The sequence below is a fragment of the Anguilla rostrata genome, chromosome 14 (assembly GCF_018555375.3).
Source record: "Anguilla rostrata isolate EN2019 chromosome 14, ASM1855537v3, whole genome shotgun sequence".
Lineage (NCBI taxonomy): Eukaryota > Metazoa > Chordata > Actinopteri > Anguilliformes > Anguillidae > Anguilla > Anguilla rostrata.
The window spans coordinates 13,837,469-13,859,976 of NC_057946.1; the positions used below are offsets into that span (position 1 = coordinate 13,837,469).

Sequence of the window (22,508 nt, forward strand, 5' to 3'; positions counted from 1 at the left end):
ATCGCACTGGAGGAGGTGGAGTGTGTGCGCGCACGCGTGTGCGTGTGTGTGTGAGAGGGAGAGAGAGGGGCAGAAGAACAGAGAGCGGAAGACACTGGGGATAAATGACGATGATGGGGGAGGAGGACTGAAGAAAAATAGATTAGCAGATAGCTGGAAGGAGAGCGAGAATGCAGAAGCAGGAAGGAGATTTTTATTTTTATTTTTTTGGAAAAACTGGTGGTGGATAGTGGAGTGGAAAGGGGCGGAGTTCAAGGCATGGTCTTGGGGCTAAGGAATGGCTGTACGTGTGTGCATCTGTGGAGCAGTCCCCCCCAGCAGGGGAAAACGCAGTCACACAGCAGCACAAATAAAGGCCTGTGTTTATTTTCATCAAACACCACTGCACATGTTTGAAATGTATTACTGCAAAACCAGGCTTAGGCTATATTTAGACACAAATAAAAGAATGTGCTACTAGGGCTTCTGATTGGCTACTGGGCATTTGCTCAGGAGAAAGTGCTCGTGTACCTGTTGGAGACAAAACCGTTCAGTACTGATGACAATATCAGAAGGCAACAGCGTAATTTCCCCATCCACCACTTGGGCCTGTACGAAGCCAATATAATCCTCCTTTCTCACACCTTCTGGGAGCACCTAACGGATCTGAGAAACCAATGTTCATACATCTCTCTCATCACAGTGTTTGTTGGTTCTGTTTCTCGGAAGCAGAGGTACGCCTGTTTTCTTTTTTTCATGTGGGATGATAAAGGGACTTTCGGGGGCTTCGCTGCGCGGGTCTTTGAAACGCCCGTCAGTTTTACGCGCGTCCGTTTTAGCAGCGTGGGTTTTGAATGTATGTGCAGGCTACTCCTTAAAAGGCCACTGGAACGCAGCGCCGCGTCTCTCGTTTGGCTCTGGCGGCTGTTGGAGGTGAAGCAGTGCATCGAGCTGCTCTCGTGTATTTAGTCTGAGACGGCCGCTCGCGGGTTTGAAACGACCCGTCTGGGCGTCGGCCGGGACTTCGCACGGCGAGGGGAGACCGGTCACCTGCTTAACCCGCCCTGCCCTCCGTGCCTTTATTGCGACCTTGGGCTCTCATCTGAGCAACAAACAACGAAGACGCAACTTAAGATTTGGAGCACAGACGTGAACGGCCAAAAGCGATGTGAACAGCTCAGTGAAGTGTGAACAGCTCAGTGAAATGTGAACAGCTCAGTGAAGACCCACCCGGACGGGGGCTGATCCTCGTCGCTCCCCTCTGTCGTCTCTGGACCGGCGGGGCTTTGCACACTCTCTGCGTCCACTCTCACGTTGACGGAGAGGAGGCCTGGAGCCTGGCTGCTTTGGCACTCTGGCTGCCTCTGTTGATGAGAGAAAGGTGTATTTTTCCTTCCCCTTTTCACCTGTAGACTGGCACAGTGCAACGGGCCGGTACCTGTGCAAAACCAGCGCAGGCATCCCAAATGAAACTGGAGCAGAAAGGAAGGGTAGCGGCGTGAAAAGACCCCAGATGTTATATCCATGATTATTTAGAAATGTTTATAAATCAGTAAGATGCATGTAATGTCATTCTTGGAATTAAAATAATCAAATGTTTTGGCATGGAAAAAAGTAGGATACGTGCTCACAACGGAGTTGGCAGCTTGAGAGCATTTTTGTCCTTAGGCATTCCTACATGAAACTTGGGTAGGCCAAAGGTTCTTCAGCAGTCAGCAATGCTAAAGTAATTAAATTCATATGTAAGTAGAAAGTAGAAGTAGAAATGTGGCCTAAATGCAACAAGTTTATATCTCTTAATTATATTGGTTATAATATTAGACTTATGTTTTTATGTTAACACTGACTGATGCAAAAGAAATGGTTGTGGACAGGGCACTGGCAATACCAGAAAGTACAGCATTCGAAATGCTATCTATATGTTATTCATGGAAATAGTATTTCCTGTGATGTGCAGTAATATGTGAATACCTGTGTTATGAATAATGGTTTTTGGGAACTCTTCCCCTGTCTTTACTCGTTTGGGGACGTTGTCTGTACTGGTTGCAGGTGTCAGTGGAGAAGAGTGTGCTCCGTAGTGCTAACTGCCCCAAGTCCTGCCCGAAAACATGACTTGCGCCGACCACATCTAAATATGAGACAGTGGACGCCCAAAGGCGGTTTAGCTGCTTGACGAGGCAGTCCGAACACGTGGTTACAGTGAAACACGATAGCCAGACAGCAAACGTAATGGTATTTTTTTTAAAAGCATGTCCGTGAATTTTGGGCTTCCTTTGCATTGCAAATTAACTTTCATGTCTTCTAACACCAACAGGCCGCTCGCGCAGAATAAGTAAAATTGAAATTGCGTTCCGCTGCAGTCAGAAGTGTTTTCTGCAATGTCCGGCTCCCCACTCCCTTGCCATCCAGCGTGGTCCTGTTTCTGGTCGGCTTCTCAGAGAAGGAATCCACCAGGAGCCTCTTAATACGATGCATATGCCTGCCCTTGTGGGAGACAGCTGAGTGTGAGCTTAACAGTGACGCGCGTAACAAAATAATTAGCATTTCCGAGACGCATCAAGTCTCTCAAAGTGGCCATGCTGGAATTTCTTGCCGAAGCCTGTAAGCCGGCTAGTTAACAGAGCAAAAGGATGGAATCGGGCAGCAATTGTTCTACTGTGTCACATTAAATATTTATTGTTTTGATTCATTTCCTCTTTTGTTGTTCATTAGGCTAAGTGTAACATCAAAACGTAGTGCTTGGTAATACTTGGAGTAAGAAATGCGTTCATTATTTACATCTGGTTTCCACGGTTGGTTTAAATAATAGATGCAGTGCATTTAAAATGGCCATGGGACCCATTGTTTGCAGTAACATGTTGGCAGCTCTCTAATGGGCTCAAGCATTTTAGTGGCAGATGAATGTAGGTAATGTAGTAAATTATGATTTGTGCTGAAACTGACACTAATGCTAGGCAAGGAGTGCCATCTGTGAGTTTCAATCACTTAAAATTAAACTGTCAGCCATCAACAAAGTTTATGGAAAGCCCGGGAACGGAAGGAATATGCCATGTTTGTTGTAGTCTCTGGAAAGCAAGCCTCCAATGTTTATCCTCTGCTGCTGTTGTGTTTTCAGTTTTATTTTCTTCTGGTCCAAATAATTGAGCGAGAAGAAATGGCTGTGTCTCTTAGGAGCTGAGAGACTAGAAGTGAATGGACCAAAATGGATGTGCTCAAGTCAACACGTTCATTTCACATTTTCATAACTGACACCAAACTGGTAGTGAAAGATTTGAGACCTGAGGTAAATAAAATCATTTTTGATAAAAGTTGTAATGCATTTAGGCATCATCACTGTCATGTCATTCCTCTTCATTAGAGTATGTAAACTGTGAAAATTAATATTTTCTTATAAGAAGATTCCAAAATCGTCTCAATGCAATAAAGAACTGCCAGTGTGAAATGATCTGAATAGTTTACATGAGCAGTTAGTGGCATGTAGTGTCTCAGATAAAGAATATGGTAATATAGTAGCCAAATATCGCCCAGTAGTCAGGCCTGGGGGTCTTTTACACCTAAATGCTGATGCTAGCTGATGTAGCTTACTGTGATATTGCGGAATGATTCGTTTGGAAGATTTAGTCTATCTGTAGAAGTATTTTGCAATTTTATCTTGCTTTCCGCTTCCTCATTTTTATACGGATATTTTCAGAAGCTACTGACTCAAATATATTTGATATTTTCCATGGCTGTTTCAGCCTTTGAGGTCAAGTTTTTTTCCCCTGCCTGTAGTTTGTCACAGTTGTTTATTTTTCTCCACTGGAAGTCCTGTAATGGAGTGGTGCAGCATGGGAACTGTATTCTTTGATAATGTAACATACACATTGTCACTTCACCCGTTACATTTAGCGTCTGCATAAGTGTCTCAGGAGGGTTTGATGTTGGGGGTGCCGTCACCATGCCTCGTTGGTAGCTTGCCACTCCAATGAACTTTGTTTTACAGTCCCCAGTTTTCTGTGTTTCAAAAGATCACAAAATGTTTTTCTTAAAAATGGTTCTTTTCATTTGTTGAATTTTTACGCTTTTGGGGAATAGGGACTTTTGTAAAAAGACAAGGCAGGTCGGTCCTGCACATGCGAAGAGCTCTGAGCCACAATGGCCGCCCCCCTGCAACCCGTTTGCCGTGGGGATTCATGGTTATGCATGTGCTCGTCCTCCTCCTGAAAGGCTTCTCCTGCAGCACGTTGCCTGCCAGCGGGCCGCCGCGTCAGGCCTGTTCAGCTCAGCGCTCAGAGTCAATACCCGCTCCTGTGGCTAAGTGGCCCGGGAGATTAGACCAGGTGAACCCCGGCTAAGCCGCCCAGCAGGGGGGCGCGACGCCGCCGCCGCCTGTGAACGAGGACGCTTTGTCAGTGCTGAAAGGCCATAAACGGCCATCCCATTTATCTCACTGTGAGAAACTGGAATTTTACATTCTTATCTAAGCTAGGTAGTCGTAGATTACTAGGTAGCTGTGTAACTCGGCTCCTTAGAATGCACTTCAATCCAATGGTGTTTGCGCAACTGAAACGGCTGGCTTATCTGCGCCATTATCTCTCGCCTGCGCTGATTTGAACCGTTGGCATTTCTCTCATTGTTATCGTGCTTTGTGTGGCCAATATGCTTTATAAAGTTCACCCCATGAAGCTGCACGAGTGCTATCTGCCTGATGTTTCCCAGCATGCCCTGGGGGAGCAATCACAGGCAGTGCCTGCAGGAACAAACGGTGAACCCAAGCCCAATTGTAGCTGCATTCTAGAGAATTCCGATTTTTTTTGTTGTTGAACGTTTCAAATGCATTTTTTTGGGAATCTCCGTTTTGAGAACTTTGCTTTGCTCCATCTTCTCCCCAGAGCTTCCCCAGTTCAGACAGGTTCATGCTGCCAGTTTTATGGTGTGAAGCCCCTGAGGTCCCTGTACTGAGCGCTGGCTATACTGGGAGACCTCATGAATTCACTAATGGGGGGAGCCATTATGCGCTCTTCATCATCAGATCGCATGTACTGGTGAAATGGCTCCGTTTCCTATCAAATCCTGACTGAGCCACTCTGAATACGCATGGTGGCTCCCTCAGCTCCCCCCATGTTGATTCATATATCCTCACTTGACTTCTTTTAACTGTGCATTAACATTGCTATGAAGGAGAACCAGAAAAACCCTCTGGAATAATGGCACCGTAACTTGCATGTGAAAAACACTCTTTGAAGTAATTTGTGGATGTTCCAGGGGGCCTTGAATAATAATTAGTTTCAGGTTATATGGTCCCTGCCCCTGAACTTGGCAGTGCTTGGGGACGTGACAGAAGCTGGCGTGTCAGAACTACCTGTTCCAGGTGCATTTCGGTTCGCTTCAGGCCTGATGCACCGCAGCAGTCAGTCAGTGTGTAGCGCGGCAGAGAGGCGGCAGGGGAAAGGAGAGCGGGCCTTCCCCCCTGGCGCTGAGGGCCTTCCCCCCTGGCGCTGAGGGTCCCGCGGGGCACGCCGACCGGCCGTTGGTGGCTTTGACCGCGCGTAAGCGTTTAGCCGCGGGTCGCCGTGGTACCTGGCCAAAACGCCGGCGATCCCCGCGGCGCCCCTCGGCACCTCGGCGGCGCGGCGGCGGGCCGCTAATGAGCCCGTGGAGGGAGCGCTAATTGAGTCTTTCTCCCCGACGAGACGCTCATTACCAGAACCTTCTGGGGCGTCCCGGCAGCGCCGGCATGGGGGGGGGGGGAGCAGGTGGCGGGGGAGAGTCGGGTAAAAGAGCAGGAGAGGGAAGAGAAGGTGGAGGTGGACCGGGCGGAGGAGTTAGGAGAACTTTAGCTCTGAGGAATTTCTGTTGCACACTGGCGGTTATTTTCAAGTTTCTGTGGCCAAGGACAATGCTAATGGTCCACTGATTGAGGGTTAATGGTTCAGTTAAAGAGCAGAATAAGACAGGGGCGTGTGTGTGTTTCTTAGTTTATGGTGTGCAGTGCATTTGTTTTTGTGTGTAGTATGTGTGTGTTGTATATGCTCTTGTATATTGTCTAGCATTTGTTGGTTTGGCCACATTATATATGTGAAAGTTGTCATCTCTCTCCCTTCCTTCTCTCTCAGCATTCGGAGTGTGATGCAGAAGTACCTGGAGGAGAGAGACGAGCTGACGTTCGACAAAATCTTCAACCAGAAGATCGGTGAGTTCCCTCCGCCGTCGCGTCCTGTCCCGCGTTTCTGCTGAGCAGGGCTCAGCACCACAGAGCAGACAGACACTCTGGGGCCTGACTGATGCCCGGTCCCTTTCACAACAGATTGATTTTGAAATTTATTTTTTTTGTTATTTATTTTTCGCCCCCTCTGATTGGAGGACGGAGTGCTTCGGTGTCACAGCCACACTGAGAGCTTCGGGCCGCCGGCTGGAGCGAGTCTCAGGAAGGAGCGCGGAAAGTTCCGGCATTTCCTGCGCGCGCACCAGAGCCGTGGCGCGCGATGTCACGTGTTCGCGGAGAGTCGCGCTCTGTGGTTGGCGACGCTGCCGTCGCAAGTCCTCCTAAGAAAAAAACTCCGTGCTGGCAGTAATGATTTTAAATGAAAGTTTATTAGTTTCTTTGTCTTGGGAAAACAACATAACGAACGGCATTGTTGTGCATTATCGTAAGCCGTTCGATGGCACAGGGTCGCTTACGATAACGTGGTGAGCTTCCGCAATTAACTCTCTTCCGCTTTGACGAAAAAGGAGACGATCGAAAAACCGCTCCATGCCATTACCAGCTGTGCTGCGCAGCAAAGCGTTTTAATGTCTGCGTCACATGACCAAAGAGAAACCGAGCGCGTTTACGCCTGGCGCTCTCCTGCCTCAGGAAGCCAAAGGAAAAAAACTGCAGCAGAAAGCAAGCGCGGGGCTCATTTCGGTCATTTCAGCTGAGTCATACTGCACGTTCCCCTTTCTGAAGGCTCCTGCGCCCGTTCTCAGAAGATCCTTAATCACCGCGAGCCCCGGTGCATGATGGGAGAGAGAAACAGGCCTCCGGGGCTCGGGTAATTTTACTCACTTCTCGGTCCTGGTCCCCAGCGAGCCGAGGCTGCGGTAATTTGCCTCCGCGCGCGCTGGGCTAAAACGAGCATGGGGAGCGGGGGGGGGCGCCGCCGGCCGGGGGGTTCTCCAGAACGCTCTCCGGTCCGGTTCCTAAGGGTCACAACCCCAAACGCCGCCCCGGAGCTCGCCAGGGTAGGGTTTTAAGAGCGCCGGGAGAGACGAGCGGGCAGCGCCGGGCGACGCCCTCCGCGTCCCCGTTCCCGGGGGAACCTCGTCAGGGTGAGACCGGGACGCCGGGCTGCAAATTGGGGGCCACCGAGGGCGGGGCGGAGACCGAAGCCTCTCATCGCGCTCTGAGCCCCGAGTCCAGAACGCTCGCCGCGCGGCCCACTTGACATTTCCGCCGGGAGGATAAGTGCTTCGCGCTCGGCCCGCCGCCAAGATCCAGGTTGCGACCCTTAGGTGGGCGACTGATTGGACTGCCGCGGTCAGCCTGCAGTCAGCCTGCGCGGATACGAACTCATTCGAATTTAAAAAAATAAAAAATAAAAAAACGGTCAAAAGCCCTGTACTGTTATGAGTATTGTGCTTCTAAATCAGAGGCCGCAGGCCTAGGTTAGCGGTACGGCGGGGAAACATTACGTGTCCCGTGTGCTTTTTGGGCCACTTGGCCTCGGGTGGTAGCCCCTCACGAACTGTGGTTTCGAAAGGAGACATGCAGCTCACGCGTGACTCCTGAAATGATGTGTATGTGACACCTCATTCAGCAACTGAAACATAACCAAAGTTATTCAACACTGTGTGCGAGCATTTCTGCTCTGTCACGCTGGTGGATATAAATGGAAGCCGGGGACTTTCTGAGCTGCAGGGAGCGGAGTAGCTCTTGGGGTCAGCGTGTTGTCAGGCATTGTGTCTCAGAATTCTAATGGAAATTTCCCATGATGCATTGTGACTTGGACCAGCACGGTGTGTTCTGGACTGTCTGTTCAGTAGTTTTTAATTCAAATGATGCAGTTTTTCAATGTGCAGAGTGTATGCAAAGTCCAACCCGTGTCCAATTTAAAAAAAAATCATCAGAAATTTACTGTGGCTTGAAGGCTTTGATCTGACTTGTAATTATAATTTTAAACAAAATTGTAATTCTAAACATTTTATTGAGCTCTGGTTGTGATGCTTTGCGAATCGCAGATGACTGTGGTCACGTGACGGTCGTCATGGCGCACACACACCCCGCAGTCGCCCCGGACCTGGGGTCACACCCCCGATCAGAGCAGCCCTGGGGGCGTGACTGAGGGAAACCCTGCTTCCGTGGACGCCGTGCGCTCCTCCTGTCCTCTCCTCTCCTCCCCTCCCCTCCCCTCGCCCGCTCGCTGCCGCTCCTGGGACTTGCACTTAGGTGCACCTGGCTCTCCCCCGGGGCTCTGTCAATTAGCCTCCGCCTCACACCTGCAGTCCTCACACCGCACCGCCCGCGCTCTGACGAGCCGCTTCAGTGGGAGGAATTAGGCCCGGCGAGGAAGGTGGCCCCCGGGGCCCTCTGGGGCCCTTGCGGAGCACGAAGGGCCCACAGCAGGGATGAGTCATTTTCTCGACTCGCTTTTGATCCTCGGATTTTAAACAACCGTGAAAGAAAATCCTCTCGTGCCGTTCAGCTTCTCTTATTCACCTCCGTCCCCTCCCACTAGAGTCCACTATGGGGTGTGTGTTTGCGTGCGTGCGTGCGTGTTTGTGTGTTTGTGTGTGTGTTTGCGTGCGTGCGTGCGTGCGTGTTTGTGTGTATGTTTGCGTGCGTGCGTGTTTGTGTGTATGTTTACGTCTCTGTGCGTGTTTGTTACAGAGGTGAAAGACTGGAGTACCTGTGTGCCTTGTGAAGATTTCCGGCTGCGTTTGCATGGGAAACAGGCAGGCTTTGCATGTAGCGGTCCAGAGTCAAAACTGTGCTGCCGGGTGCTCGCTTCGCTTGTTCGCTGTGGCTCTCGGTTACATGCAAACGCATTTGTGCTACTGATGACCTCTCGGAGTCTCCCTACAGTTTAAAATCTGGTTTCAGCTCAGCCTGAGGCCCGGGGGCTGTTTTTTCCCCCTCTCTTATTCATATCTGACTATAAATCAGGTCTTTTTTTAACATGCAGAAAAAAAAATAACTAAAAGGCAAAAAATGTTGTTCAGTTCTCTGAGTCTGAGCTCTTTGCCTTTTATGTGAAAGCTGAAAGCATTGAGATTCCCACATTCCTTTGAAAAAAATATAAGGGCATCTTGGGAAATAGTATGATGCGTGTAGTGACCTCATGGTATTACTGTATTTTTTAAATTTTTTTTGCATCTGCAGCGATCATCAAAACCAGTCTCCGCTTTTTTTTTTTTGGTGGCCGCACACCGCAGCCAATCTAAATAAATGGGTGGGAACAAAGGCGGCGATGGCGTAGGCTTACAGTTAAAGGAATACATTTCATTGAAAAAAAAAAAAAAAATGGTACCAGAAATAATTTTGAGCGTGAGAAGAAAGATCCACGTCAGGCGCAGAAAGGGAACCTGCTCGGTTCTTCTTCTGGTGTTTTTTCAGACACTTTCTGGACCTGTTAGAAATGAGCGGCTTTTCAGCTAGCGCGACGCTAACTAAACTCCTCACTCTGAGAATACCAGTCCGATTGATCACAGCAGGGCTGTCCGGTCTTCTCTGAAGAAGTCTTAGCCCAGCACTAAGACGTCAGATTCTGTGACGTCTGTTCATCAAGGTCTTGATTGAAGACCACTGAGTAGTTAATCAGTTGAATCGGGTGTCAAAAAAAGCGATCTCTCTTATCATCCTGAAGCTCAGCGGATCATTTGAAAATGAAGCTCATTTCCTTATGTTGCATTACATATTCACTTAGTCATTTAGCGCTCATGTTAAAGACCCACTTTCCTTCGGCAATAAGCTATACGCTAGCGCTTCCGTTTAAGTAAGTAAAGAAATGGCCTGGCCCCCATTAGCCTCGGCTAAGCGCTGACCCTGCGGCTAAGTGTTTGGTAGCGCGTGTTTCGCGAGGCTGAATGTTTTCGGCGGCTGACTGAGTGTGGGACGTTAAACAGAAAATCGTTCGGCCGTGAGGATCAGAAAGAAAAAGACACACTTTGTGATATTCACAAATGGACTCCCTCTCTCTGGGTCTAGGAGGGAAAAAAAGGACACGAGGTCTGGTTGCAGGTTCATTCGTAAAACAGGGACAGCGTTCGTCCACCGCACATATAAACAGAATGCAGATACTTGCAAATAAGTGTCTTAAGCCACTCTTCCACCGCATGGTGCCGGCTCAGCTCCACTCCACTCGACTCGCTCTTGGTACCAGGGACTTCGTTTTCCACTGCAGATAGTACCCCCGTCAATGTAGCTGGTCGTCATAGCGACACCGCACGCAACTGCCGTTTCTGACCAATCAGTGGTCTGCAGTGTTTTCACGTCACCTTTTGGGATCGCCTGAGCTCGCTTGGAACCTCGACGGAGGCGATACTGAAAAAAGTACCAGGTACCAGGTACTATCCACAACTTTTGCCCGATGGAAAACCGAAAAAGTCGAGGAGAGTCGAGTTGAGTTGAGCCGGTACCATGCGGTGGAAAAGCGACTATAGACGCATGGAGGGAGCTCCAGCTGATGCCGGATCTCTATTTGTATTTGGGTTCACTCGGTTAATGCCTTTTTTGGTGTTTACGCAAGTGCGGTGCTGCTTTTGGAAACGTCGCGCTGGGGTAGTGAGGTGCGCCGGTTCCTCACGCTCGGGCGTGGGGGTGTCCTGACCGCCCGCGTTTCGCTCGGCGGGCTGTTTCTCAGACCGCGTGAGAAGCCACAGGCTCGCTCGGAAGGAACAGAGAACAGCCGCGCGCATTCGCCTTCCCGGACGGGCCGCGTTCAGTCTCGCCCCTGCGTCCTGTGCACCAGCGCTAGGGCCTGTTTAACCGTCAGCGAAAGTGGCGGGTGGCACCCTGTGCAGCTGGACCCAGCAGAGCCCTGAGCGGGTTTCATTCAGCTGTCGATCGGTCTAATTTGGGCGATGGTGTTTCGCCCCCCCCCCCATGCCCTTCCGTCTCACATCTCCCAGCATCTGGGGAAGATCCAGAGGGACTGGTGCGTTCTGACCGGGGGTGAGGGGGGCTGAGGGGGGGGGTCTGACAATGTAGATTTCATCAATCAATGGGCCTGTCCTGCCGCCAGCCCGTCGCTGCTCCCTTCAACACACGAGCTGTAAATAAATAAACTCTCACATTAATGAATTACCGGGAGCCCACACAGGGCAGGCCTGCGATTTATAGAAGCCTGAAACTAACTCTCTCTGTCTCTTATCTGTCACTCTCTCTCTTCTTCATCTATCTCACGCTCTCTCTCTTCCTCTCTCCCTCTCTCTCGCTGTCAACAGAGGGCTGGGATTTGTAAAAGCCTGAAACCGACGTTCTATCTCAATCTCTCTCTTTTCCCTCATCTCTATCTCTTTCTCTCTCTCTCTCCCCTCTGTGTCTGTCTGTCTCTCTACCCTCTCCTCTCTTCCCCCCTCCCTCACCCCCACCCTCTCTCTCTCTCTGGCGCTCGCTGGTTTAGCTGTGAGTGTTTTATTTGTTTTGATGGTGCGGTGCGGTGCGGTGCGGTGTGGAGCGGTGCGGAGCGGTGCGGTGCGGAGCGGTGCGGGGACAGGGCCATGTGTGTCGTGCTGGCCGTGTGAGGCGTGTGCTCCAGCGCAGGCACACAGATGGCCTGCTCTCTGGCAGGGGAGGAACATGGCTGTAACTCCTCACGCTCTCCTCGCTCTGCTCTGTCGATGCTGCAGTGCAGTGTGGAGCGCCTCTCTCCCAGCGGGTGACGTCAGGCTATCTGGCACAGTTTGGGAGGGGCGGGGGCGGGGGCGGGTTTAGGAAGGGGAAGTAACTGGTGTCAAGCTTTGAGAGGCTAATAAAACATAGCCCCTTCCAGAAGTGACTCTCTCTATCTATATCTCTCTCTCTCTTTCTCTTTCTTCCTCATGCACAGTCCAAATTAAGGAATTCACACACGCACTCGCACGCATTCTCACACCCACATGCACACATACACAAATGCAAATACTGACATTCTCTCTCTCTCACACACACAGACACAGGCACGCACACACACACACACACAAGCGTTCTCTGACATTCTCGCTCTCTCTCTCCCTCTGCACGCTCGTAGGCCTGACGTGTGCGGTACTTTACCGCTCTCATTACCGCCCGAGCGAATCGCACCGCAGGACCCCCCCGCCTCCCCGGCCGAACCGCAGAACACAGCCGCCACGCGGGTGCGCTCTCGCTGCCTAATGAGACGATAAAAAACACAAACGCCGTAAAGCTGTTCCGAGACGCCAGGGAAGCTCTGCAAGACGATCTCCTTCGGTCTTGCCGTTTCGTTCTGGCACCTCCGTCGCTGCAGAAAGTCACCGCACATCACACTTACTAAACCGTGCGCTACATATAAGTGTGAAAGGTAAAATAAGTTCCCTCAGCCCCCCTGACCACACCTGCTCATTTATTTCCGTTGGGTTCAACAGTGAATTTGGCCATTTCCTCTCAGGCGCCAGGGCTGGTTTTGTCGCAGGCTCAGGCAGCACTTTAGCCGACCGCGGGCCATACTGGCTACACCGCGTTCTCTGCGGCTAGGCTAATCGGCGAGAATCTCTGGCCATGCTGGCTACGCGCTTCCTCCGCGGGCTAGGCTAGGCTGGTCGGGGAGGACCTCGGCCTGTGCGACTTAGCCGCTCGCTCTCGCGCAGAATCGAGCCGCGGCGTGTGGAAGTAGGTTGTCAGTTCTCATGCGCTAAATTAAGAAGCGCTGGCATGGCGTGAGCGCACCACAGACACGCACGCAGAAACGCCGCGCGCCGCTCCCCTCTGAAGCGGATTAGCAGTCGCCTCTGAAGCCGCCTGCGCTGCATACTGCATGTGTCGGTTTAGTGTGGAAAATATGCAGTCTACTCCAGTGTCCATCTCCAGTGAAGGTTGTGACCTATTCCTGCAAACTGCACAGCCGAGCTGGTGCCAATGTGACAGGTTAGCCAAATATTAATGAATGAGTGTTAGCAAACAAATTTCAGATGATCTGGGAAGGAAATTGTAATCTAATTGCCTCAGAAATCCAGTGGTCCCCATGTACTTTGAGCAGTGTTAACGTTTCAAGATATTTTAGATCAGTAAGAGGTCTTTAAGATCACTAGCAAGCATGTTCGACTGAGATTACTAGTTTTCCTAATGCTGAGAAGGCCTTATCCAGTCAATGCCACCCCGCAAAACTGCACACACACAAACACACACACACACACCACACACACACAGGCAGGTCGATGTGCTCGACTGTCCGGGTGGTCAAGAACAGGGTGGCCGTGGTGTTCGAGTGTGTGAGATCTCCCTGTGAGAGCTGCCATTTCTCAAGTTAACACTTCCACTCGCTGTCATTTATGCAAATTGACACTGTTGCCGTGGCAATGGTGAAACAGGACGGTCCTGCGTGTGAACGTTTTGTTTCGTTTCGTTTGGACGTGGCGGCTCATTGAGGGGGTAAACCAGAACTAAATGTTTCAGTCCTTGAAGCTAAGGATAGTTTTGTTTGTTTTGTTTTGTGCGTTTGTTTGTTTGATTGTTTGGTTGCCCTCGTACCTCTCTGCTCCCCAGGTGATGTGTGTATATGTTTCGGTGGCTGTGGCCGCGGGGCCTGCCCTGGCCCAGCGGGGAGGGGGGCCCTCGGGGTTCAGGCCCAGAGGGACAGATGGCGAGTCTCGCTCCTGTCCACACGAGCGTGTCAGCCGTCACAGTCGTCCTCTTCCCGCTCGTCGCTTCTTGCAATTGTATCCGTTATGCAATCAGAAATGCGTCTCCACCGCTCACTCTTTCACACCTCTTCACCTCTCTCTCGCTCTCTCTCTCTCTCGCTCTCTCTCTCTGTCTGTGCTCAGCTCACCCCTTCTGTTATAGAGAAGGCCAGTAGAGCAGCCAGTGGGTCAGAGGACACACCTGTGACTCGCGCACACACACACACACACACACACACACACACAACTGGTTATCTGACATTCAGTAGTGAGGATCTGTTCTGACAGAGTAATTACAAATGTGGCTTGCCTTTAATCACAGTGATGGAGATAGAGGGAGTGAGGGAAGAATGAAGAGGGGGAAAGGAATGAGACAAGGAACAGTACCTCTTCTTTGCTCTCTGCCTCTCTCACTCACTCACTCTCTCTCTTTCCCTATCCCCCCTCTCTTTTTCTGTCAGGTCCGCACCCCTTTCCTTGTTTTCCGACCACCCCTCCCTCCCGCTCATTCACATCTCCCTCTCTCTCTCCATCTCCATCTGTCAGAGTTCTGGAATGGATGTTGGGGAGTTTTGTGTTGCTTAGCAACTGTGGTTGCCATAGGAACTGAAGAAATCCCATGTTTTCCTGGCAGCTGGGAAAATGAAATTAATTACAATGGGAATAAAACGTGAAGAAAAGAAACACGGATTTGAAGTTTGTCATCAGTCATGAATGCACATGTTTGCATTGATGCATCAACAAAAAAGAAAGAAAAGCAGGTTCTGCCATTTTGGCATATCTGTTTCTCCTCCCATATCGCACGGTGTTAACCGTGTCACACGGGCCGTTTGCACGCGCTCAGATGTGCCTCGCACAAATGTCCTTCTATTAAGGAGTGTTGGAAGCGTGGAATGGCGTTGGCTAGAGAAGGGGTTTGAGGACAAAAGCAGGGGGCAGTTCAGCGGCCTGCGCGTGTGCACGTTTGCGTGGCCCCGTGCGTACGTACGTTTGCGTAGCCTCATGCGTGTGCACGTTTACGTGCCCCGTGTGCTGTCATTGTCCATCTTCCAGTGTGCATATACGTTCAGCGACACTCGAAAACAAACCAAGGCAGAGAAAGGAAACTTAAAGGTACAGTGTGTAGGATTTAGTGGCATCTAGCGGTGAGGTTGCAGATTGCAACCAACTGAATACCCCCCTCCTCACCTCTCCCTTTCCAACGACGTAGGAGCAGCTACGGTGGTCTGTAAGTTCCAAAAATGATGTCATCGTCTACGACCGCATCGAGTAGCCAAGTGTCAAGTCATGAGGTTCCTTGATAGATTTATACATTGTCTTTAGTTATTTAGTCTGTAAAACTATAGGTCATAGCTTACAAGTTCCGCATTGTGGTATCGGTTTATTGCTAACATTAGCTGCTTTGGATGGTAAATCGTAGAAAGACATGATGCGTCACAAAAACTATTACACTACTAACTAACTCTTACATTACAGTGTGAAATATCCTCATTATACAATACCACTAACCTATTTAAAGACACTCAGTTTCAAAAATACTTGCATAGCAATGATGAAACCTTAGCTGTTTTCAATAGAGACAGTAAATCAATGATATATTTCTATCCGCTTCGGTCTTACACCAGAAAACGATGTCAGCTAGGTCTATCAGCAAATATATGGCTTAGTTATGCCCAGCCATATAAGTCCTCCATAATAATAGTATTTTCGAAGAAATTACGAAAAATTGTTCACAACGTTTCGTTAGCTGCAGCGTCTTTTACTGCTACGACAGAGTGAATGCTTAAGTGAATGTGATGATAACAAAACTTTCGATTACGCTGACCAATAAAACGCTATTCCAAAAGCAAAATTATACATGCTATACATTGTTAGAAAGCTTATACTCTCACCTACTGAATAAATGGATTGTCAGTTAACCAGACTGTATTAAAAAGGGAGACAACGCCGTAAACAACACGTGTGGCATTACGCACAGCTGTTTTGGAAGGTACCCAGGCATCACAAATGCGCGTATATTTCACAAACGGATTGCCCGTTGTCTTCCAACCGATGCACTGCATTCGCGCCACCCACCAAAATGAAAAACGTGAGAAAAAACGCAAAAGGCCCTCTCTAGAGCCGTTTGTCCGTTCTGGGCTACTGTAGAAACATGGCGGTGCAACATGGCGGCCTCCGTGGAAGAGGACCGGCTCCATATGTAGATATAAAGGGCTCATTCTAAGGTAACGAAAACACAACGATTCTTATTTTAATGGGATCATACACATAATTAAAACATACTTATGAATATTATATTCCATTTCTGCCAAGTCCATTCCGCTAAATTCTACACACTGCACCTTTAAGCAATTTTTATTATATTTTTTTTACTTATTTACTCATTTATATTATCCTTTAAACCTGATTGCTGGTAGTTGCCTGTGTTTGGAATTGGCAGGTTATGGCCAAAGTTATTGGACGGGAGGCCTGGGAGGCGTGCGATCGTTCACGTCGTTTAATAAGGAGAACGAAGCGGAGCGTTATAATTGCTTCACTGACTCCAGCGCTCCGGCCTGTCATAAAAGGCAGACGATAAAAGCCTCTTAAGCATGGTGTAAAACCCGGAGCCGGAGGCACGGCGGCGCCGACCGGAGCGCCGAAGGAGCCCTGAGGACAGAGCGCGGCCACGCCCCCGAGACTTAACGGCCAATTAGGCGACGCCCACTGGGCGACCGATGCTGGCGGTCACACGCGGTCGTGAGAGAGATCCCCAACGGGAAAGGGAAACCTTGCGTAACATCGCGGCCTCTCGGGGTGGAGAATGTGCCGGACGCCCACAGCCTCGTTGGGCTGCTGTTGTTGTTGTTTTGGCTCTTCGCGGGCCCGGTTGTGTGAGGCGTTTTCAGCACTGCGCCAGGCCGGCTCAGCGATGGGTCGGCCGGTCACGCCGGCCTCGTTGCTGGGGTGTTTACTTTTGGCCACGGTCATCCCGGCGAGGCGTGTCGAGTGTGTGCGCATGAGTGTGCGTGCGTGCGTGTCTGAGCATCGCCTTAATTGGCAGCTCTTTGCCCCACCAGACTCCCGTGATTGCTGTGGGATTGGGAGGATTAATTGGCCGGTCAATGTCATTACTTCTGCCCCACTCGCTCTCTCTGTCCTTCCCCCTCCCTCCATCTCTCCCACTTTGCCTCCAAGTGGACCAGAACAATTTGCATAAACAGGATTGAGACAAAGCGCCCGTCCGCCCAGCGCTCACTCCGCTCACTCCAGCCCCTCCGCACAGCGCTCACTCCAGCCCCTCCGCACAGCGCTCACTCCAGCCCTCCACACAGCGTGCTACGCTCACTCCAGCCCCTCCACACAGTGCTCACTCCAGCCCCTCCGCACAGCGCTCGCTACACTCACTCCAGCTCCTCCACACAGTGCTCACTCCAGCCCCTCCACACAGCGCTCACTCCAGCCCCTCCACACAGCGCTCGCTACGCTCACTCCAGCTCCTCCACACAGCGCTCACTCCAGCCCCTCTGCACAGCGCTCGCTACGCTCACTCCAGCCCTCCACACAGCGCTCGCTACGCTCACTCCAGCCCTCTGCACAGCGCTCACTCCGCTCACTCCAGCCCCTCCGCACAGCGCTCACTCCAGCCCCTCCGCACAGCGCTCGCTACGCTCACTCCAGCCCCTCCTCACAGCGCTCGCTACGCTCACTCCAGCCCCTCCTCACAGCGCTCCCTCCAGCCCCTCCGCACAGCGCTCACTCCAGCCTTGCACGCGCTCGCTACGCTCACTCCAGCCCCTCTGCACACGCTCGCTCGCTCACTCCAGCCCCGCCGCACAGCGCTCGCTACCTCACTCGCCTGTCCGCACAGCGCTCTCTCGCTCACTCCAGCCCCTCCGCACAGCGCTCGCTACGCTCACTCCAGCCCCTCTGCACAGCGCTCGCTACGCTCACTCCAGCCCCTCTGCACAGCGCTCGCTACGCTCACTCCAGCCCCTCTGCACAGCGCTCACTACGCTCACTCCAGCCTGTCCGCACAGCGCTCGCTACGCTCACTCCAGCCTGTCCGCACAGCGCTCGCTACGCTCACTCCAGCCCCTCCTCACAGCGCTCACTCCAGCCCCTCCGCACAGCGCTCACTCCAGCCCCTCTTCACAGCGCTCGCTACGCTCACTCCAGCCCCTCTGCACAGCGCTCGCTACGCTCACTCCAGCCCCGCCGCACAGCGCTCGCTACGCTCACTCCAGCCCTCCGCACAGCGCTCGCTACGCTCACTCCAGCCCTCTGCACAGCGCTCGCTACGCTCACTCCAGCCCCGCCGCACAGCGCTCGCTACTCACTCCAGCCCCGCCCAGCTCGCTCGCTCACTCCAGCCCCTCCGTACAGCGCTCGCTACGCTCACTCCAGCCCCTCCGCACAGCGCTCACTCCAGCCCCTCCTCACAGCGCTCGCTACGCTCACTCCAGCCCCTCCGCACAGCGCTCACTCCAGCCTCCGCGCGCTCACTCCAGCCCCTCCTCACAGCACTCACTCCAGCCCCTCCGCACGGCGCTCACTCCAGCCCCTCCACACAGCGCTCACTCCAGCCCCTCCGCACAGCGCTCACTCCAGCCCCTCCACACAGCGCTCGCTACGCTCACTCCAGCCCCTCCGCACAGCGCTCACTCCAGCCCCTCCACACAGCGCTCACTCCAGCTCCTCCGCCCAGCGCTCGCTACGCTCACTCGAGGCCTTGTTTTTGAGCGCGGTGCCAAAAGGCCGTTTGGACCGGGCTCTACGCAGAGCCGCAGCGTCACCACAGCCCCGCTGGAGGGAGGGCAGGGCCCCCGAATTCTCTGGGATTTCGGTTGCAACCAGGAGCAGCCCTGGTGGAAACGGCCATGTTGTCTGGCGGACGGCGTCCGAGTCCCCTCGTTTCCCATCATGCCGCAGTCTCTCGCTTTCTCACATACTCTCTATTTCTGTCTCGCCCTCCCCTGCTCTCGTTTGCTCTCTCTCCCCCTCTTCGCCTCCCTCTCACTCCGTCCAGCTCTTGGCCCGAGGCCCAGCTGTGTTTATAAACTCTGTCCTCCATTGTGCCGTTTGTTTCCCAGACGGTGCGTGCGCGCTCACACGCTGGCGTGCGCGTGCAGGCCCTGCGGTCCGCGCGCGTGTGATAGCGGATGGAACGCGTAACTGTGCGCGCGCGTGATGTCACATAATTGTCCGCTGCAGCTGGCACACGTAATTGTCCGGGCCAGAGCGCGCATGTTTTCCGGAAGCCTTTTCAGTCTCCATCAGGACACACAGGCCAGAATTCAGAAATGAAAAGTTGAGGCGTTTCCTTTTTTGCAGTTTGTCAGTTATTTCGCCAGCACGCCCTAGGCCAGAATGTAAGGTAAGCAAACCGCAGGAAGACGGGAGAAAGGGCGAGGAAACGAGTGCGTCTGTGAGCGGCTCCTTCCTGCAGATAGCATCGCATCACTTGAAATAGACAGGTGCCGTCCTAGAGCTCAGCTCTGATTTGCTTTCATTTTCGCTGTCTGCACAGCCGCCAGTATCCAATAAGATCATAATAGCTTTAGCTTTTCTTTTTTTTTTCCTTTTTTTGCTGGCTATGTTGCTGATGGATGTAGCTGATGCACTGTCCCCTTAGAGGTCACTAAAATATACCCATCACATCAGGTCACCAAGTATAACTGTCTAATCATTTTAATTATGTTATAGGTATATTATTAGCAAAGGAAGCTTGGTATGAAAGAGGAGAAAAAAAGTGAATGAATATGCTTATTCATATGTATTTTGCCCAGGTCTTGGCTGTAAAGAAATGTGTATTTCTTTATTGACCTTGGCTTGGATGAATAGGTGTGGTTAGTGTTTGTCAGTTTGGGTGGCGGTCAGTGGGGGGGGGGCTTCCGTTGTGTGAATAACCCCACTTTGAGGGCCGTATCTTTGTTTTAAGCTTTCTTTGTTTACCCTTGGATTTGGGCCTGGCACTGGGGCGGGTGTTGTTATCAACAGTGTGCTGTGCTCTTCAACAAGTGCTATTATTTACGCACATATCCGAAGGAAAAACATGAGTATTGCTCTTCAGTGTATCAATCCATTTACTAAATTACCAGAATATACATAAAATAATATTTTAAGATGTATTTTAGTTTTTACAGGAGAACATGATTATCTTTTATTGCTGCGATTGGACTTGTCTTATTAAATTCTGCATTTCCAAAAACTGGTTGTCATGGAAACCGCAGACCTTCATTTAGTGTGATTCTTTAATAGAAAATCTGAGAATGTTGAAGGTCTGTGGTTTTCAGTTTCACAGCAAATGGCAAACACACTGCAGCTCAATATGTACTTGAACATACACACACTCACACACACACACACACGTGTAATTTGCTCGGTCGTTGTAATTTGGGGATTTATACTGGTTTGGAATCGAATTAAAGGAATTGATGTGGGTGGAGAGTTTAACCTGGATCTGAGCTTATGCTCTTGCCCCCCTTGCCCCCCTGGCTACGTCAGTTCAACATGTTTGTCCTGTTTCTGAAGCTCTGACAGGTATCCAGGCAGCTAGAGTGGATATCATACTCTGTTCCATATCTGCCTATAGTGGTGCCTTTCCTGCCCTTTCTCACAGATTTGTCCATGTTTAATTACACATTCCCATGCTGCAAAGGTTAGATATTGCCTAAGTCAACACTGGTAGTTTTGCTGCGGGTATGCCTGAGAATGGTAAGCACTCAACCTTTTCAGCCAAACGGGACTTGCCACATTTTATTTTTCGTGTGTATTGTTTAGCATTACTTGAGCTAGGTCAGTTCCTGATTTAAACCAGGAAACAACATGAACCACTGCTGCTGTGCTGGCACTTGTAGCTGTTGAAAGTCTTGTAAGAGACGTCTGCTTTTAGCTTTTGGCAGCTAGCAGCGATTACTGTGGCTTTGTTTCATGCTTTGCTACATTTGTGAAGGTGTTGAAAAGCTTTTTGAATTTTTCTATATTTTTTTGTTTATTTTGGTGACTGGCACTATGAAGGCATGAAAGTCGATTGAAAAGATGAAATTGCCCTAGTTTTGCGAGTACCACGTGAGATTATGAAATATATCTGCTTTTATAATTGTTCTTCACCGCGGTGCTGTGGAACCTGAGGGATAGATATAAAATTTTAATTAGAATGTCTATATTTATATGTGGTCGGCAGGTGTTTCAGTGAACAGCTTAAACAAATATACTTCATATTATGTACATAATGTTAATGTACATAGATACACACACACACAAGCATATACCCTCTGGCCCTTGTGCGCAAATAGTTTAATTTCACTTTGGTGTCATGCCCGAAAATTAGCAGGCACGTTTTAATAATAATTTTTTTTTAAAACTGAAAAGCTGAAAGCTTCCCATTGAAGAACAGTTTGTGCCTCTTTTAGGCAAATATGTCATCTGTAGACTAGGAAATGGTCAATTTTAGCAATTTAAAGAAAATGAATACTCTTACACAATAAAATTGGCAAGCCGTATATAATAAATAGAATTTCTGTCTTGAACCGGTAAATATTATAAGCAACACGTAGCCTGCCGTGTATAATCAGCTGGAGCACTGCAAATCAGCTCTAGCTCAGCACTTTACCACGGAAACAGTTTCTTGCTCCTGAAGTGCATTGTAATTCCTTCAGACACCTTTCGGCACATCCTCTCCAATGTTTGGATTAAGTGGGCCGCGCTGGAGTAAATAAACCGTCTGAAAGGAAGTTACACAGCGAGAGTAAACAGAGCACGCGCCCGCGCGCTTTCCTTCGCGGGCTCCTCCGCGCCGTCGGCACTGCAGGACGGCCGTCGCCAACGTCAACACGGCCCCGCGCGGTCAGGAGGGCAGGCCGGGATCAGACGGGGGGACTGCTGAGCCTCCCGGCCCGGTTAATGCGTTTTGGGATTTAACGGGAGATCAACCTTAGCTGATAAGGATAAGTTATTATTATTTTTTTTTCTTCGTCTGTCACGATTATGGGAAGTTTGCGAACCACGGCTACACCTGTCGCACAGTAATGCATCTCTGCTGATATGGCGCACCTCACATTTTGGCGTTTGGCTTGCCAAGTAGCGTGCAGCGCATGCTAATGATCGTAGCATGGCAGCACAAAGATGCAGGCGCAACACAACGCAGCTTTTATCTCAAAGAGACTCGATAGCTAATCAAATATTAATGTGGTGCCAAGGACAGGGATAGACATAAAGCCCGGCCTGCGGGGAAACCAGGAAATGGAGTCGGAGTGGGAATCCTCTGCACCAGCATCTCCATGGTGAAGCATAATCTGTCAGCATGGCTTACAAAATCAGGGTTTAGCATCGTAGCATGTGATCATCCAGCTTTTCAGGTTGCGTGTGTGTGTGTGTGTGTCTGTGCCGGTGTGTGTGTGCGTGTGTGTGTGTTTGCATGCATGTGTGTTGGTGTGTGTGCGTTATGTGCATCTTTGCACACACACCGCAAGCACACACACCTTTCAACACCTCTCACAGGAGCTTGTTTTGTTCACAATTCGTTGTCCCAGGTCTGCCAGTTTGAAAGTGCAGGGGATGCATGGCGTGTGCTGTGTATTTGGTGAAACACACTGTGCATACATGGAGAGACTGGAACAGGGCGAATCTCACAGAGAGGCAGAGGAGGGCGTAGTGATGATAATTGGACCTAAAATAAGCTCGACACCATTTGCTGAATCCGTTTGCGTGTGCACGTGCGTGTGCACGTGCATGACCCAAATGTGCCCAAA

At 50.6% G+C, this 22,508-nt stretch overlaps 1 protein-coding gene across 3 annotated transcripts in view; it reads left to right on the forward strand.

The window, feature by feature from the left end:
• The window catches only part of grk3 (G protein-coupled receptor kinase 3), a 63,278-nt gene that overhangs the window by 8,149 nt on the left and 32,621 nt on the right, over nt 1-22,508 (forward strand). For all 3 annotated transcript variants that reach the window (XM_064308790.1, XM_064308788.1, XM_064308789.1), the window contains exon 2: nt 6,075-6,151. In XM_064308790.1, coding sequence (XP_064164860.1) covers nt 6,075-6,151 — 77 coding nt within the window. The remainder of the gene's footprint in view (nt 1-6,074; nt 6,152-22,508) is intronic.